This window comes from Alosa sapidissima, chromosome 22 (genome assembly GCF_018492685.1).
Source record: "Alosa sapidissima isolate fAloSap1 chromosome 22, fAloSap1.pri, whole genome shotgun sequence".
In the NCBI taxonomy this organism is placed as follows: Eukaryota; Metazoa; Chordata; class Actinopteri; order Clupeiformes; family Clupeidae; genus Alosa; species Alosa sapidissima.
Window position 1 is genome coordinate 27,489,420 of NC_055978.1, and position 18,147 is coordinate 27,507,566.

Consider the following 18,147-nt stretch of genomic DNA (forward strand, 5'->3'; position numbering starts at 1 on the left):
GAAGAGTTAGGCTACCTCAACTAGTCTACTCCAATGTATATGTTATTTTCAAAATTGTTCGATACAGTCATTAAGAGAGGATCATAGAGAGGACCATTTATTCAGGGTTAGGATTTGTGTGTTTAGTTCGAGGCCAAGGGGAGGTGGTAGGGGCGCTGAGGCAGGTGCCTGGTTCGCTGACCGCCGTGACGTCATGATGAATTCCCAAGCCTCAGCCGGTAGAGGGTATTGGCATGGAGTGTATAAAAAGGTAAAAGAGAGCTCGGATCCGGCCTCTGCTAAAATCCAACATCATCACAACTTTAAGCCGGCGAGGGTTGTTGAGTTTGGATGTTGGGCATTTTCGCTCGGTCACCACAACGACCCCGCTTCCACCGACATACAGAACGAGTGAGAAGCGTAAGGTTGGTGAGTTCTTCAGTTTTTTGGGGATCATGATCACGACAAACTTTGCATGTCGATGATAAGATTGTGTTCTTTGTTTTCTAGTCGGTGCATATTTGAACCTACTGTAGGCTCAATTATACCGTTTATCGTTGGTAAGGGCATATTTTAAGCTAAGGGCGGTGGCAGATGGACCTGATACAGCTTTGGAGGATTCTGGAACTTGCTCGGTATCATTTTTAGCCATCCCAGTAAAGCCTTCAACTTGGTTAAAAAAAGACTTTTTGTCAAATGTACTAGAATCCCAACATCGCGTTCATTAAACCGCCCATGTTACTTTTCACATGGAGAGAGCACGCGTCTGCGAGGGTACAAGCTCATCTCTTGTCATTTTAGGAACGACTATCCGATTTTCCCCATAAAATCAGTCATCATGTTATATTCCAGCACTTTGGCCAAGAACCACGTTGTGGAATTTCTCCATAGAAAATAGATTAGCTGCATTAGGCTGTAAATGCACGGTCACCGGACTGGCTCATCTCCAAGGAAGGCTCAGTAGGCCACCACTGATTGAGGATCTTTTGTTTGCTTTCTTTTTGAAAAGCAATCATGATGCCCTGGATGATTATTTGCATCCTATTGAAAATACTAGGAGTTTGGAATATTATTAAAAGTTGGAATAAACAGGTTGTCACAACACCATCTTTTACACTGTATACCACACAATATATTTTTTTTTTTCCTAGTGAGACTCCCAACATGGTGCAGTTGAGTGCGTCCCCAGACCCCGATATGTTCCCCTCTCCATCTCGACACTCAGGGGAGGTGGGAGACAAGCACGGAAGCCCAAAGTCTGACTCCTCTCCACGTTCCCTCACCTCCCTGCAGCTTGCACTCTCTGCCTCCACCACTGCCTATCCCGGCTACGAGACTTACATAGAGGATGGCCTTATCTGTCTCAAGCACAAGATTCGTAACATTGAGAAAAAGAAGGTGAGGAATTTTTCTGCTATGCCATGGAGGTGGAATGAAAGGCTTAAACATGTTTGTACGCCACTAACAGAAGTGATTCATTAACAGCTAAAACTGGAGGAGTACAGGAGGCGCTTAAAGAATGGTGAAAAACTCAATCAAGACCAACTGGTATGTACTTTCCATCCGAGTCATCCATGCTTTTATGGGCCCCAGATATTAGGGGTGTAAAGGTACACATATTCATACTGAACCGTTTAGGTACAGGACGTTGGGTGCAAAACAGTTGTGTACTGATTGCAGTCTTTAACAGAAATCAACAGTAGGCTTTTTTGCCTTATATTAAATGGTGGACTACATGTCTGTAGTCAATTAAGGGCAAAAACATGATACTTTTTCAAAATACTATTCCCGTTGCGCATTAGCAATATTGTCAGTGAATTGTAGGCTTGCAGTACCTACAGGCTTATCATACCGAAAATTAACCCAGAACCGTGGTACATACCAAACCGTGATTTGTGAACCGTTACCCCTACCAGATATTAATAATGAGCTTTATTTGTAAAGCACATTGAATTTCCCCTGTGTATGTAGTGCACTACATAAATGAACCTGCCTTGCCTTGCTTCAAGGACACTTGATTTGTCATTTAAGATCTGGAACCTTTTGGATACGTTTCTACTGGATATACAGCACTATATTTTTGTTTTAGGATGCAGTGAAGAAGTATGAAGAAGTGGTCCATAACCTGGCATTTGCAAAAGAACTGCACAAGACACTTAGTTCATTGACACAGGACGTAAGTATAGCTGTACCCTAGGTTACGATAATGATTGGAGATTGGGAGTGTCCCTAAACAATTCACATGCTGCTGTGGCCAGGGCATTGTCCTCCCACTCTGTGATCTAGCTGAACAGTGGAGGCCAGGCTATGCGTGGGGAACAGTTCTGGCCTTGACACAAGATTGTGAAGTTGAGTGATCTATAGTCAGGAGAATGCCTGAAAGTCTGTTGGGAATTCTCTTTGACCAGGGTGGGCAGTTGGGGAAGGGGGGCTGGATGAAAGGCCTAGAGGCTGAGGTCACCATGTGTAGCTTGTGAGTGTTGCTGGGTTTATTGGAGGCTGTAGAGGTTATTGCTAAGGTGATATAAGGCCTAGAGTTTACTGATGGTGCACTTAACCATTTCTCATGTCGATGGCTTCCTGGCCACAGTAGATTTTTCATATTGGATTTCGCAATACAATTGTCAATTTGTACAGTGCAATGGGAATAGTCAATCATCTAAATATGACCATAAACGACTATAGGTTCATTCATCTTGGTTTGGACTTGGTTATTTGGTATTTAAAGTGTGTGTGTGTGTGTCTAGCTGCTGAAGGCTCAGAAAAAGGCGGTGAAGCGTGAGCAAGTGGCGAGGATGGAGGCTGAGCGCAAGCGTCTGTGCACCGTGCTGCAGATGCAATACGTCCTGCAGAACCTCCAAAACGAGCACGTTAGGAAGGACGTCCTGAACAGCGCCAGCCGCCCACTGCTCATCTCCGCAAAAGAGCTGGAGGGCCTACGGGACCTTGGTGCCCTGCTGAACTGCAAGAGGGATGGCCACAGCAGGTAGTCATTAGCATCTCATCTGGACAAGTGAATGCTGGGCTTTAAGGCCCAAACAGGAGTCAGTGGTGGTAGTTGAAAAAGGGTCTTGTACTTCATGTGGGTATTCGTCAGTCATTATGACTTTGTAAGGATTGCCTGCGTATCATACATGCATACATACATTGTATTGGTTTAGCTGGGGGAGAGAGTCATTTAGGGTGGGTTAGTATTTTTGATCATTGCTTACCATCATTTGAACTGAAGAGTCTCCCACTATTAATTTTAAGCATATGGACTCTCAATTAAAATATAAACATTTGCATTTTTATGTATATGAAGAGATTCGTTCCAAACTTATCTCCATTATTAAGAATATTTGTCATTTTTATTTTTCATTTCAGGTAGTGCAACCCAACTGCACTTCCACTGATATTACCTGGAAAACAAATGAAATAAGATTTATGAAAATTCATTAAAATGGAGGATTTGGGCTGAATCTCAATCTCTCCCCTCACAGACTCACACTTTGATGTGCATTCCCGCAAACTTTTGAGGGCTTAGGGTTGTCCCACTGCAGATAGTGAAGTGCTTGAGGGCTCGCTCACACCCTTTCTGTGCCCTTTCCGTAAGTCTGCATCTATGGGAATTACCCAGAATGCCTAGCGCTGTGACTTGGAACACGGGGTTACCCAAAGGGAGGCTGGAAGCTTGAATAAGAATATCAGTAAACAACTGCCATGAAACGGAAACGACTACCATAAAAGGAAAAATGTTTGCAACATGTGTTTTTTGAGTTGTCAATTTAATGATGGGTCACAGGCGCTGTCCCCTGCCTGTTATTAGCGTTTTGAACCCTTACACCCTCGCAAACTTGATCACTTACAACAGATGCCATTTAAGTGTTTGAGGGTTCAGGGCTTAGACCGTAGGGATGACATTGAGATTCAGCCATAGTGTTTTGGAGCCAAACACCTCATTAGTTTTTTTAAACATACTTTACACAGACAAATATCACATCAATATAGTCTGTATAGTGAGAATCAAAACACATGGTGTCTTTCTGATTTGATTAAACACTCAAGGATGTCAGAATATTCTGATATCAGAATGAGGTTATTGCCCTCGCATCCATTATTAGTCACTCCCATGTGCTAGTGATGGTGGTGATGTTGCCATGGTAATGAGGGTTGGATATCAGTTAACTTGTGCAGAAAACTCTGTAGAGTGACAATGGCGACGCCTCTAGACTTTGTTATAACGACCTATTTTTTTTTCTTATTGATGCAGCACTGATCAAACAAAACTGCACATCAGACGATGCATCACTTGTCTTGTGTGGCGTCTTGACATTCTTGTGCACCAAACTAATGGGTCTCCAGGCAGTTTTATTCATGCCTCATGATATGCCTCCATGAAGGTTTTGGCTGATTTTTGGCTTCATTGAATGTACTCGTTGTTCAATAACTGGAACATAAAGGGTACACATTTGAACTCCAGCTGCCATGAGGGCTGAAGCGCAATACTGGGAACTCTATAGATGACCAGTTCATCCAGATGGCCACATCGGAGAATAGCAAGGCGGGAGAACCACTTGACTACAGAACCACAACCATTTGTTATGAAGAAGGATTTAATAATAGTTTATAAATAAATCTGTTTGTCCAATAAGTCCAAAAGAGCTCGCAATCTCATTTTCTGTTGAGGTGTTGCCCATTATGTTTTATTAACTACTTGAATGACAATTGCTGTTCTGCAGTTTGGAAGATCAGATGATGTGGGGAGCTGTTGTCTATTGGGAGCTTCTGGAGGGGAAGGAGAAACCAGTTATTGGTCACACATGTAAGCCATATTAAATGCTGATGAAGGAGGCCATGGACATCCTATGCATTTCCTCTTGTATGTGTTCCGTTATGGAACGTTCTTCTCCCTTTTTTTGTAGATAAGCACATGAAGGAGTGGCTGGCAAAGCTGATCGATTGTGGGTACTTTGACAAAGTTGTGGCTCCTAAAGACCAGAAGGAATCAGAGAATCATGTGAGACCAGGAGGTCTTGCCGGTAAGGATGTTGAACTTAAAAACCTTAGATATTGTATCACAATATATTGCCAAACGCACAACTATATTTTAAGTTGCCCTTAAACATATTTATATAATCATCTGTACTTTTTTCCCATTTGTGATTGCTGCATTGTAGCCCTTGTGAAGTTCAGAACAAATGAAGTGCCTACCAGAGTGGTGAGTGTGCTGCCAAACTTTGTTAGCGGTCTGTCCTTCCAGCTGTTCCACTGTAGTCAAGTTTAATCATGTCTGAATGATGCCAGTTTCTTAACAGACACTATATACCTGATGAAGGCCTCAGCGATGGTAGTCTGGACAAAACCTCCCCTTCACTTAACTGGAAAGAGGACTTCTTGGCCCGCAAAGAGCAGGAGCCTCCAGACTCATGGGAAATGGAGTTCAATGATGTGCCACCTTCCTCACATCCTAAGACTACAGCACTACAAAAACCAAGCAGGGGAGCAGCTGGCTTTATCCTTAAAGACCAGAGCTCTGTGAAGAAACCCATCAATGAACCTAAACCGGTGAGACTGATGCACCTGATCATGATGGACTTGGATCTTAATATTGTGGTTGGGTTGGCCATCTAATCATTTAACTTCTGTGGGTCAACTGATTGCAAGTTCTTCCCAGATCTGTACAGTGTTGTGTGCCTACAAGTCTTTACTCTCCCTTTTCAGAAAGCTCAGAGAAGACCTAAAGCTGGACAGGATGTAAAATCGGTAAGTTCAGCCGTCCATGTGAGCTACAGAATATTCCAATGTCTAGGCCAGCTCTGCAATTTCCACAAAGTGGTTTGGTTTTTAATTAGGCATCTCGAACAGAGGCCCGAGTGGAGGTGTTCAACTCTCCATCTCCTCTGCCCAAAGATCCCATCTTACGAAAACAGGAGCTGGAAGACTTGATGGGTCAGATTTCAGGATCCTTCAGCTTTATGCAGGTAGTCATTTAATGTGAATTTGATCCAGTTGCCTAAGTCTAATCAATCTATGGATCATACAGCACTGGATCCAGAAATGTCTTAATTGCCTTAGGAGTCATTACTGGATGGTGAAGCTCCTCAAACACACGTGCATCCTAGGATTTGTTGTCCTTCTCCAGTGCCCTCCCCTCCACTTGGTAAGAAAGCAAGAATACCTGTTTTATGCTGAATCATTCAATCACATGTACTTAATTATTTGAACCAATAAACATAAGAATGAATTAAGAATCACTAAGACTTCTAACAATCACACAGATTGGTCAAAGCCAACTTGCATTGTACTCAGTGGTGATTTAATAAAACTACTTTTTCTCAATTTTACAGCCCAGAGGGAATCCAATGATGGTCCAGATGACCACTCTCCCAAAACCATGCATGTAGGTATTGCTTTCTTCGGATGTCTCACATGTCTTAATTCTAATACTTAAAAAGCTAAAGGATTTGTCTGCTCTTCTGTAGTCTACCCCACTGCCTTCAAAACATCTTGCCAAAGAGGGTAATACTAGTCTGACCAATGAGAGTAAGAGTCTGGACAACTGGGACCTGGATGTCCATTCAGTGGAAGAGGTAGAGGTAACAAACTCACATGTTGTGCTTAATGTGTAGTGTTGGCACAACTCTGAAGCCTACAGAATTCCACATAGATCCTTTAATCTCCGAAATTGCTCCCTACAGGAGAAACCGCAGTTGTCTAGTCGAGAGGGCTTTGAGTCGCCCCCACTTTTCCACCGCAAGTCTAGTATCCCGATCACACCGGAAGAGAAACTGCCACCTGAGGTATGGGGCTTTTCAATGTGTCAGATGTTTCACTAAGTACATGTTGTTGTATAGACGTGTGGTTCAACTGTGATGTGGTGGTTTTGGGGTCGTTGTTACAGACTCCTGTGCCACAGCCAGAGCAGCAGCAGCAGCCTCCCCGTGATGTGGTGACCCCTCCAGCCACAGAGTCCGTTCAAGCCTTCTCCACTCCACCAAACCACCAAGCTCACAGAATCACAGCCCCGTCTGCTCCCTACCAGACTATGCATCCTGTGAGCACACACACACACGCACGCACACACACACACACACACACACACAATGCCACTATAATGTAGCACACACTGAAACTGGCAAATATTTTCCAGCCTATTTTTCCAGCTTTGGTTTAGTTTTTTGTTCTGGTTCTGGTAGGTGTTCAAAGTCAGTGTGCCTACGCCATTAAGCAGTGGGTCTTACTTGAAGCCTGATGGCACACTTCTCTCTGGATCCAATTGTGTGAGATATGCCACTGCCAGCACCCAGACCCCACCTGAGCTCAACCCACCTGAGGCGGAAAACCTGCAGCCAGGTAGGGCAATAATGCATGCCCATTGGTCTGTGAAAATGTTTCATTTTAATACTTAGCCTTTAGCCTCTCTCCCCATCCCCCCCCCCTCCCTCACTCAGATGAACTGATCCAGTCTGAGTGTATGGTGGTTAGTGGTGGCCAGATGTACACAATGGGACGCTCGGGCCAGCCTTACCATGTCCGGGGCTCTGTCAGGGGTATGGGACGTGCAGGCAGGGGACTGGCGCACTACGTCCGCTCTCCAAGTGGCCACAGAGGTACCGGTCTCTCTGTCTGTCTCCCTGTGTTTGTCTGTGTGGTGGAGAGGCGTGTTTGGGACATCACTGAAGGAGCTTGTGTTTGTGTGGATGCACAAGTGTGTGAACCATAATGATATTAATATCTCTGCAACACTCCCAATAATTCCCACCTCCAACATATTGTGTTTGAATGTGTTACTGTGGATAATGGATGCATGTCTTCTCTAACAGGAGGGTTTGATGGGTACAGAACCAGCCCCAGATCTGCTGGAGGTTTTGTCCCAGTTTCTCATTCCATGAGGGACATGACATCCACTCCCATTAATGCAAGGGTAAGAATGGGGGGACGATGTTTTGCTGTGGCTTGGAAGATGTGACGTTTAAGGCTTAATAGTTAAGACTGTCTGTCTCATTCCTGAACAGGAGACCGGATACCATTCTAATTACAAGCATGGTGGCCCAGGGGGACAGAGAACCAACTCAAGTGGTAAAGATGTGCTATTCATACCTCGTGTTTCACTGTCAGATGCTATTGGTTTGGTGTTGAACATGATTTATGACAATTTCCTGGTCTTGCAGCTGGATGGAGTGACTCGTCTCAGGTGAGCAGCCCTGATCGGGAGGGGGCGTACATGGTTGACCTTGTGGACTCTGGCCACGGTGACTCGCTCTCCGTCGACATGCCGGTCACTCCACAGGGGACGCACACCCTCATGCCCCTGCACGTGTACCCGATCTCCCAGCAGATCAGGGTGGCCTTCTCTGCTGCTCGCACCTTCAACTTCGCCCCGGGCACTCTCGACCAACCGATCGCGTTCGACCTGCTGCACAGCAATGTCGGCGAGATGTTCGACATGCCGTCCGGGCGTTTCACCTGCCCGGTGTCGGGCACCTACGTCTTCATCTTCCACATCCTCAAGCTAGCGGTCAACGTGCCGCTATACATCAACCTCATGCGCAACGAGGAGGTGGTGGTGTCCGGCTACGCCAACGATGGGGCGCCTGACCACGAGACCGCTAGCAATCATGCCGTGCTGCAGCTGTACCAAGGCGACCAACTGTGGCTGCGGCTGCATCGTGGCGCCATCTATGGCAGCAGCTGGAAGTACAGCACCTTCTCAGGCTTCCTGCTGTATCAGGACTGAGCCACACGCATGCAGGGTAGCCTTGCTTCTGGGTTCAGCCAGAGCCCAAAGCACAAGTGTGTCTGTGTGTGGTGTAGCTGCATGTGCAGAGTTTCAGCGAGCCACAAGTTGGCACTTATATTTCAGTTTGGGGTGTTGGGGATTGGGTCTCCCCAGTCCCCTCTGGCCTTTCAGAACAATCATCAACCACTTATACCCCTACTTAACATTAAAACCGTTTCTGATTCAATCAGGGGACATTTCATTTGGATGCCAGTGGCACTGGTGGACTGGCACCGTTTTCTTGTGACCTTGGAGATGTCTTGTAGCTGTTACGCACATTACTGACCAAATATAGCAGTCTTCACTGTGCTCTTTGCCAAATCCTCCTTACTTGGTGGAAAGTTTGTTTCTACTAATTGTTAATGGGTGAACGTAGGGTTTCTGAGCCATACAGCATTAATACAATGTGTATTTCTGTGTTTATTTTTTGTTCTTTTCCTATCCCCTCTTATTTATTTAAACTCTACTGTGGCTTTTGAGTGGAGAATGTAACTGACATTACTTGACTAGTTGAGCACTTTAACAGGAAAACCCAAAGTGTTGCCTTGTATTGGAGGGTGTGGTGTGGGTTGGGCTGTGTGTATGCACTGGAAAAGGCTAATATGCTTGATGTTGAAAGATGCCTCTGTGCCTAAATAAATGAAGAAATTGTGCAGTTCATTTGTCTGCCCTGTTTAATCAAATTCAGCTATAGCTGAATGGAAGTGGATGTGTGCATGGATTATAAAACTTTCCAATGAAATATTACAGTGTCTGAAATATTTGGCAATACAACCCCGATCCTGAGCAAAAACAAAAACCTTTTCAGTTAAACTACTTTCCCAGATGTTTTGAAACCTATTAAGCATACATGGTTGAGACACCCTGGAGATGCCTTTACACATTTGCTCCATATGAGTCTCTGGTCCCATTACCCCAAGTTAAAGGCCAACCTAAACCACGTCATCATGACCCTGATTCACAAATATGTGGCTTCTCTCCCCCTTGATTCAGTGTGCATAATACCAGCTGCCCTAAATATGTCATGCAGCAAATTCGCCGCATGTGGCCTATTTGCCAAAGCCTCTGCATTTTACCAGAGGCAACTAGGCCTAGTCTGCTTTGGTGAGGAACCTATAAGATGCTTTTCATTTCGAAGCAACGTTGGTAATCCTATCGACTTCTGTTTATGCTGAGAAGCAAACATGTATCAACAGTGTCAGCAGCAGAGGCACACACTCCAAAGCTAAAACAATAAACTATCAAAATCAGGTGAGCTAAAATCCTTTAATGGGCTGCGCAAGAGCAGTAGCCTATCGAATAGATAACATCAGACACACTTAATGTGTTGGCTTCAATTAATATAATCTGTAACGACCACTTATGATACATTTACTGCTTCCTTGTTGCCCTCCTTTGTGCTACAATGTGGCTTAAGGCTACCGTAAATCGTTTCTATTTACATTGGTTTACGACCGCCGCCTGCTGCTTGCCGGTAAAATGGGGCAGGGCTGTCAGGACGCTTGGCCGAATCTTGAATAGCGAATGCATGTAATTGTGAAAAGATAGAAATTCTCGTTTAACCACAGGCCCTATGGATCCTAACAGGATTATACAGGCTTTGAAGGGAACGATAGACCCTAACCTTAGGATAGCGGCGGAAAATGAACTCAAACAGGTAACTACCACTCTAAAACAACTTTGTTGTTTGTGTTAGGGTAGGTTGAATAACCAATCAAAGAACAAGAGGGGTTTCAGTCTATCCATGCTTCTGATTGGAATTCCAGGCCCAAGTTCGAGATCTGATAAAAGCGAAGTTACGTCTTTTATGTATTTCATCACTAGTATTGAAGGACATTATTAACGTTAGTGGCATATTGTGAAACGCTCCCATTTGAAAAGGGACATATTTGCGACGTTACATCGATTCAGGCACGCATATAGCCAACAAAAGACAGTTTTGTTTGCGTTTGGTAGGCTACAGCCTTCACCTTCTAAGAAACAACATCCCCCTAACGTAGAGTCAGCTACCCGAAATAGATAGGTTAGTAGCTACTCAGACCGCCACGAAAATAGAAGTTTAGGAATAAAGCAACATCAAAATCTTGGCAAGCTGTCGTAGCCTTAGTGACGATATTCAACTTTGTACTTGCCATTATTCCACTGCTTGGTTGAATTTCCCATTGTCCTACGTGCCAATAATGTACAGGGTATTTAGATTAAATCTGACGTGAGTGAGTATGTGGTGATGTGTCCCGTGTTCTTTGTTTTAAGAAATTACTGAATGTAAGTTGCCTATTGTGACACCTAGCAGGCTGTATGATGGAGTTGCTTGCAGTATATTGTTGTACTGTATCAGATCCATATGATAATTTCCCATATCTTTATCTTAGTCTTTCAAGATTATCAATTTCGCCCCTACGCTGCTCCAAATCATTGTGTCAGAGCAGGTGGAGTTCCCTGTTAGACAGGCAGGTAAGAGTTGGCACACACACAGACACACACACACACATTCCAGTGTTTCCCATACATTGACTTATTTGTGGCGGCCCACCACAATATCAACACTGACCACCACACAATGATTTTCCATGTTGTACTATTTAAATGGGATGGAATTAGTTTATAGTAGAGCTATGTGCACCTTTGCACAGCCTCTCATTGTATCTCATCTACCTACATGCACGTTTAAAGAAGACATTAACAATCCTGCAATTGTTGGCATAAAAGTCGACTGGCTAAATTGTGCTTAAATCTGCATCATAACCACGCTGCACTAATTTGTTAAAAACTGTTGAATTCAAGTTAATTCTGGAAACCTACCACCACAAATAGAATTCAATTCTGTGGGAAGCACTGCATTCCCATATATACTTTAAGGCAGTGCTTCTTAACTGGTCTGGCTTTGGGACCCACAGTTTCCCATGTTCATAGAGCACACCCATATATTTTTATTTAGTCGTGACCCATATATTTTTTTAGCATTCAAGCCAACGGATATGGTGAGCTACATGGTAAGACACCCAAAGTGCCTGTAGACCTACTTGTGTGGAACATGTGGATGTTTGGCATTACATTTCTGAAGTCTTCTACTCCAGATGTCATCTTTCAAAGTTGACTGCTCGACAGGTTTGACAGGGGTGCCTTTTTTCCATGTGGCATTTTAGTTTTGATGGTTCATGTGCCACAATGCACAAACTGGGGTTTTTGTCCTATTTTGTCCTCAGTTTAATTGAATCCATATTATAGCCTACTTCAAATATTCAGGGTTGCAGCCTTCTTGCGTTTCTGCTATAAATTATGTCTAAAATGACCTGTCACATAAATGTCTATTGTCATGGTAATGACTGACATTGGCTACAAATAAAGTCTGTTAATAAAATACAGGTCCAATATTAGATCTGATGAGGTAGCATTTTAAATTGATTTTTTTTTTTTTAACCACAAGCTCAGCAACCCACCCAGAACGGTTCCGCTACCCACCTTTGGGTCCCGACCCACCAGTTAAGAAACGCCTCTTTAAGGCATCACTTTAAGGCATCACTTTTCATTTAAGATATAATACCAAAGTGAGGTGGTATCTATTGTCATACTTGTGGTGCAGCTGCCATCTACCTGAAGAACATGATGGGCCAGTACTGGCAAGATCGAGAGCCTGCTCCTGGCGATGTGCACTTTCCCTTCAACATCCATGAGAATGACCGGCAGCAGATCCGAGACAACGTTGTTGAGGCTATCATCCAGTGTCCTGAGTCCATACGGTGAGTGAAAGTAGCAGACATACTACAAACAGCCCCACCCCAAACAAAACTAAACCCTGCACGTGTTTTGTATTCCTATTTCAATACATCTATTGCTTGTTTGCCCCCTTTACTGTGTGTTTGAAAACATTTTACATTATAGTTGGGCAAATGTAACATGTTTTCAATGCTTTGTAGACTTTTCCCCCCTATAAGTGTCTTTATGTGTTTGTGTGTGTGTCCTCATGTGTCGTTGATGGTATTAATGTTTTGATTGACAGGGCCCAGCTGACTGTTTGTCTGCGGGCTATTATCAAGCATGACTTCCCTGGGCGTTGGACCGCCATTGTGGATAAGATCGGCATGTATCTACAGTCACAGAATAGTGGCAGCTGGTATGGCAGTTTGTTGGCTCTATACCAGCTGGTCAAGACATATGAGTAAGTATCCACATTGGCCTGCAGTTCCTACTGTATTATGGCTGTGATTTTAAGCATGACCAACCACAAGTTCTGTGAATTTGACCTACACCTCCACTCGAAAGCAATAAATGTATCACAGTCCAAATACATCTAAACATGCTTGCACCTGATGTCATGGTGCTATTGGTCATTGCATGTGTGTAGAAGGGTAGCTGATGCTGGTGGTCCTGATGCTGTGGTTGTTGTGTGTACGAACGTTCAGACGAATGACGTCTAGCTCTACCACCGGTACACTCAGGCCAATCCAAACTTTTCTCATCTGTTGTTCCTCGTTGGTGGAACACACTGCCAGTTCCTACAAGGGCAGGGACATCCCTCTCCATTTTCAAAAAACTCCTGAAGACCCAGCTCATTAGAGATCATCTCCTCTCATAGCACCACTTACAACAAGTCTTACTGATACTAGCACTTACCAGCCATCTTGAACTGACACTCAACTGTTTAAAAAACAGCACTCACTGATGCACTTGTTCTTACTGTACTCTACCGTTTTTAAATTGTCCTAAAATTGTTGAGAGAATTGCTTTAAAACTTAATCTGTTACCATGTTGTTAGTCGCTTTGGTTAAAAATGCGTCAGCCAAATGTAATGTAATGTAATGTGTAGGTTCAAGAAGGCTGAGGAGAGGGACCCACTCCTGGCTGCCATGCAGATCTTCCTGCCGCGCCTGCAGCAGCTCATCTCCCAGCTGCTGCCCGACGCCACCGTGTTCTCTGTGCTCATCCAGAAACAGATCCTCAAGATCTTTCATGCGCTCATACAGGTCTGTGTGTGTCTGTGTGTGTCTGTGTGTCTGTGTGTGTGTCTGTGTGTGTGTCTGTGTGTGTCTGTGTGTCTGTGTGTCTGTGTGTGTGTGAGTGATATTAATTGTACGGGAAATATATAACATGATTATTTGCATTAGTATTATTCTGCAAACTTGCACGTATGCTCGTCCACACTTTGACATGAGTCCTGTTCGTTGCAGTACTCCTTGCCCTTACAGCTGATAAACAACGCGGTCATGACCCAGTGGATGGAGATCCTCCGAGCGGTCATGGATCGAGATGTTCCCCCGGTAAGGCTGTGTCCGATCCACAGGCTCTGTTCAGCAGCTCAGCATTACTGCTGATGGTGAAGGGGGGGGGGGGGGGTGACTCTTTTGTTTGATACTGCTAACAGAGAATTGTCATGTATGTGCAGCTGGCCACTTACTGAAGCTATCATTCGGATGTGCTGTCCTCTGAGCATGCTCTAACACTAAACTGATCATACATGCTGGAGCAATCAGGGAGGTGAAGAGTATGCAATATGATGAGTATGCAATGGTTGTTTATATAGAGATGATGTGTCAGAGATGGTGTTGTGTATCATAAAACACATTTTCTGTCTGACAGGAGACCCTGGAGGTTGATGAGGATGACCGGCCTCAGCTGGTGTGGTGGAAATGTAAGAAGTGGGCGCTGCATATCATCACAAGGTTGTTTGAGAGGTGAGCTCTGACTCTTAGCTGGGGAATCATCACTTTGCAGCAGAACTGGCCACAGTGATACTTATGCAGTGATGTTGGTTGAGATGTTTGCATTGATGCAGTATGGTAATGTCCATAACTTCTTATCTTTAACATGATTGTAGGTATGGAAGTCCAGGCAATGTTACAAAGGAGTACTTTGAGTTTGCAGACTTTTTCGTGAAGACGTATGCGGTGGGAATTCAGCAAGTAAGCACTAAGCATGTGATCCAGTTACCCACTGTGCATTAAGTGTGTTGTGAGGAAGTGTTTCACCTTTGCCACGCGTCTTTGTAGGTTTTACTGAAAGTGGTGGACCAGCACAGACAGAAGCTGTATGTAGCCCCCCGTGTGCTGCAGCAGTCCCTCAACTACCTGAACCAGGGTGTGTCTCATTCACTCACCTGGAAACAGATGAAGCCACACATGCAGGTGAGCTCCCTGCCCTGTCATGCTTGATCATCCTTAAGCACACTATGTTGATATTTGATTAGTTTTATATAGTATATTTAGTATTTAGTTTTTAGTATCATGTTTATCTTCTACTGTCTCTTTTGTACAGTGGAGTTTTCTTATTTGTATATTACTTTTTCTGCTGTAAGTGCATGTTGTGTGTGATGTCTGTATGCTACTGAGACCTTGAATTTCCCCTTGGGGATCAATAAAGTATCTATCTCTATCTAGGTGCTCATACCTGGCCTCCGTGCTCCGGCAGCCTAGCCATACTAACATACCTAGCCACTTTTACCACTGTCTTTCTGCCTCACTGTTTGCATGCTATATTAGCACATTAGCACATATGCATAACCCCTCCCTCCATGCCACAGCCGAACTGTGGCCACACTTATACCTTTTCTTAAAATAGTTAAATATATAGACTTTATTTCTGCATTGTTGCACTGTTGGACTTACTCATTTGCACTATCACCATGACCACTATCACCATGACACTCATTCACACAGAGCACCTTACCTTACTATGCACAGAGAATCACAGGCTCAGTCCCTGCCTCAGTCATTGCAAGCACCTCTGATTAATCACCACTATGTGGATACTGTTTTTAGAATTGATTTAGATTAAGTGTTAGTTAGTATAATTTGTATTTTAGTATATTTAGTATGTTCTTTATCTTCTACTGTCCTTATTGCTTAGTTGTGTTTTTATATTATATACTTTAATTACTTGTTCTGCTGTTAAAGAATGTGTATGTGTTGTCTGTATGCTGCTGAGACCTTAAATTTCCCCTGGGGATCAATAAAGTATCTATCTATCTATCTATCTCTATCTATCTATCTATCTATCGATCGGCACTGTGCCTTCAATATTGTGTTGGATAAAACCTACAGATGCATTTCCATGCTTCCACAGATGTATTTAGGTTTCCTGCTAAATGTGCAGTGGTTATTCTCCCCTTGTGCTTCATCTGTCCTCACAGACTATAAACCAGGAGGTGGTCTTTCCACTTATGTGCTACAAGGATGAAGATGAGAAGCTGTGGCAAGAGGACCCTTATGAGTACATCCGCATGAAATTTAGTGAGTAGTCCCGCCTGGCTCTCTAGTCCTTAACGCAGTGGGCTTTCATCAGGATTACTGTGGCAAATGTACTGGCCTGGATCGTTTTCTATTATGATGATTAATTATGCAAAAGATTTTTAAAAAATTGATCTGATGTTGTTTTTAGACGTGTACGACGACCACGTGTTCCCAGCAACAGCTGCTCAAAGCCTGCTGTGCAAAGCTGCCCGCAAGCGCAAAGAGGTGAGTTGCTGTACATGCAGTAGTGTTTGCTCACACCATGACTCGCTGCAGCCAGTATTGCAGAGTTCTATGCTAATGTGGCCTAGATCTTCTTATAAGGGGACGCATTATTTGATATGCAGAATAATCATAGCTGCCAGGATGATGATGACTCGTACCATGAAACGGGTCTGCAGCTCTTTTTTACCCCCCAGCTCAGACAATGCAGACATGGCTGTTTTTGGTTGTCCTGTTTAGGTTCTGCCCCAGATGATGGAGTTCTGCCACCAGATCTTAATGGACCCTAGTGCTGACCCCCGTAGAAAGGATGGTGCCCTGCATGTCATTGGCTCCCTCGCTGAACTCTTGCTCAAGGTAACTGGCCACAGAAGTAACAGAATGACCAGAATCCAATCTGCAGTGCAACTCCAGTATTTCATATTTATATATTCACATCACATCACATCAAATCACATATTTATATATATTTCCCCATATTTATATATATTTTTTCTCCCACAGAAAAGACTGTACAGGGATCAGATGGAGCTAATGTTACAGAACTATGTGTTTCCACTGCTCAACTCAAACCTCGGCTACCTGCGAGCCAGGGTAAGTAGAGAGCATATTTTTTTTTATTGTGTGTGTGTGTGTGTGTGTGTGTGTGTGTGTGTGTGTGTTTGTGTTTATGTTGATGTTGATCCCAGCTCCTTTTTTGGCCCACAGTCCTGTTGGGCTCTGCGTTCACTAAATGTGAGTTTACAGTGAGTTCTGTTTCCCCCTTCTGGAGCCCATTTCACTTCAGACCACTAGGGGGTGCAACTGTAAAAGTATTACACCGAGAGATTGGATTTATGTGCTGTTGCACTTGGGATTGCACTAATGTTCTGTGTTTCTGGGGGATGCTGGTGTACTGTTCTTTACTGTACTGTTCGTACATATTATTTTTGAACCTCCGTAATTATGTGTTTTTGTTCAATTGTTAAATATTTTTGTATGGTTTGGTTAGTTGGACACAACTTGGCGTTTTCTAGCAGTAGGGACATGTGTAATGATTCCTTGTGGCTCTTTCTTTCAGTCCTGCTGGGTTCTGCATTCCTTCAGCCCCCTGAAGTTCCACGATGAGCTGGTCCTGAGGAACGCCGTAGAGCTGGTTAAGCAAGACCTGATCGCAGATAAAGAGATGCCAGTCAAGGTGGAGGCGGCCATTGCTCTACAGACTCTTGTCAGCAACCAAGAACAAGGTCTGCAAGTGTATACACCACCCTTGATGTTGCCCGTTCCTCTGTGGAATTAGAGTTCATTTTAGTGGGGATGTGTAGTAGGATGCCACCGTTGTCTGAAGCATGGTTTTATTAGCAACTAGAACTGGTGTCATCTTTTAATTTATTTTCATGGCATATAGTCATATGAAGGACCAATAAACACACCTCTCATTCCAACTAGATGCCTAATAATAATAATAATAATAATAATAATAATACATTTTATTTATAAGCACCTTTTAAGTCACCCAAGGACACTGTACAATTAAAAGGTTAAGGATGTTAAACAGTACATACAGACAGACATTACAAACACAGAGGACACTGTCCAATTAAAATGTTAACGATGTTAAACAGTACATACAGACAGACATTACAAACACAGACAGCATTGTACAATGAAGACGCTACACACTACATACAGACAGAGGCACAGACACAGAGGACACTGCACACCAGAGAACGAGAATACACACACACACAGAGGGCACTGCTCACCAGAGAACGAGAATACACACACACACACACACACACACACTACATACAGACAGAGGCACAGACACAGAGGATACTGCACACCAGAGAACGAGAATACACACACACACAGAGGACACTGCACACCAAAATATAAGACTACACACACACACACACAGGATAAAGTGGTAGGAAGACATTGTAAGAAAATAAAATTAAAATAAGATCAAATGAAGAA

At 43.7% G+C, this 18,147-nt stretch overlaps 2 protein-coding genes across 8 annotated transcripts in view; both read left to right on the plus strand.

Annotated features, from left to right (window-relative positions):
* The first annotated feature begins 256 nt into the window (after positions 1–256).
* caprin2 (caprin family member 2) lies at positions 257–9,414 on the plus strand. 3 transcript variants are annotated; one of them, XM_042079406.1, is made up of 21 exons: positions 257–404; positions 1,131–1,377; positions 1,465–1,527; positions 2,069–2,155; positions 2,727–2,965; positions 4,701–4,783; positions 4,884–5,000; positions 5,139–5,179; positions 5,266–5,526; positions 5,683–5,724; positions 5,814–5,942; positions 6,037–6,121; positions 6,309–6,361; positions 6,444–6,557; positions 6,660–6,761; positions 6,863–7,015; positions 7,158–7,314; positions 7,413–7,571; positions 7,785–7,885; positions 7,977–8,040; positions 8,133–9,414. In XM_042079406.1, the coding sequence occupies exons 1-21, from the start codon at positions 331–333 to the stop codon at positions 8,696–8,698; spliced, it is 2,937 nt and encodes a 978-aa protein (XP_041935340.1). In that variant the 5' UTR covers positions 257–330; the 3' UTR covers positions 8,699–9,414. The 3 variants fall into 3 exon arrangements, with proteins under 3 accessions (XP_041935340.1, XP_041935341.1, XP_041935342.1); XM_042079407.1 differs by having other exon boundaries at positions 6,444–6,551; XM_042079408.1 differs by having other exon boundaries at positions 260–408.
* An 814-nt stretch (positions 9,415–10,228) lies between these two features.
* ipo8 (importin 8) overlaps positions 10,229–18,147 on the plus strand; it is a 20,372-nt gene continuing 12,453 nt past the window's right edge. For 2 of the 5 annotated variants that reach the window (XM_042078979.1, XM_042078982.1), the window contains exons 1-15: positions 10,229–10,397; positions 11,113–11,194; positions 12,324–12,480; positions 12,741–12,899; positions 13,548–13,704; positions 13,909–13,998; positions 14,318–14,412; positions 14,556–14,640; positions 14,728–14,862; positions 15,867–15,966; positions 16,115–16,191; positions 16,429–16,545; positions 16,693–16,782; positions 16,897–16,923; positions 17,249–17,414. In XM_042078979.1, coding sequence (XP_041934913.1) covers positions 10,314–10,397; positions 11,113–11,194; positions 12,324–12,480; positions 12,741–12,899; positions 13,548–13,704; positions 13,909–13,998; positions 14,318–14,412; positions 14,556–14,640; positions 14,728–14,862; positions 15,867–15,966; positions 16,115–16,191; positions 16,429–16,545; positions 16,693–16,782; positions 16,897–16,923; positions 17,249–17,414 — 1,621 coding nt within the window. In that variant the 5' untranslated portion in view covers positions 10,229–10,313. The remainder of the gene's footprint in view (positions 10,398–11,112; positions 11,195–12,323; positions 12,481–12,740; positions 12,900–13,547; positions 13,705–13,908; positions 13,999–14,317; positions 14,413–14,555; positions 14,641–14,727; positions 14,863–15,866; positions 15,967–16,114; positions 16,192–16,428; positions 16,546–16,692; positions 16,783–16,896; positions 16,924–17,248; positions 17,415–18,147) is intronic. The other 3 variants (XM_042078981.1, XM_042078983.1, XM_042078980.1) reach the window with 2 other exon arrangements.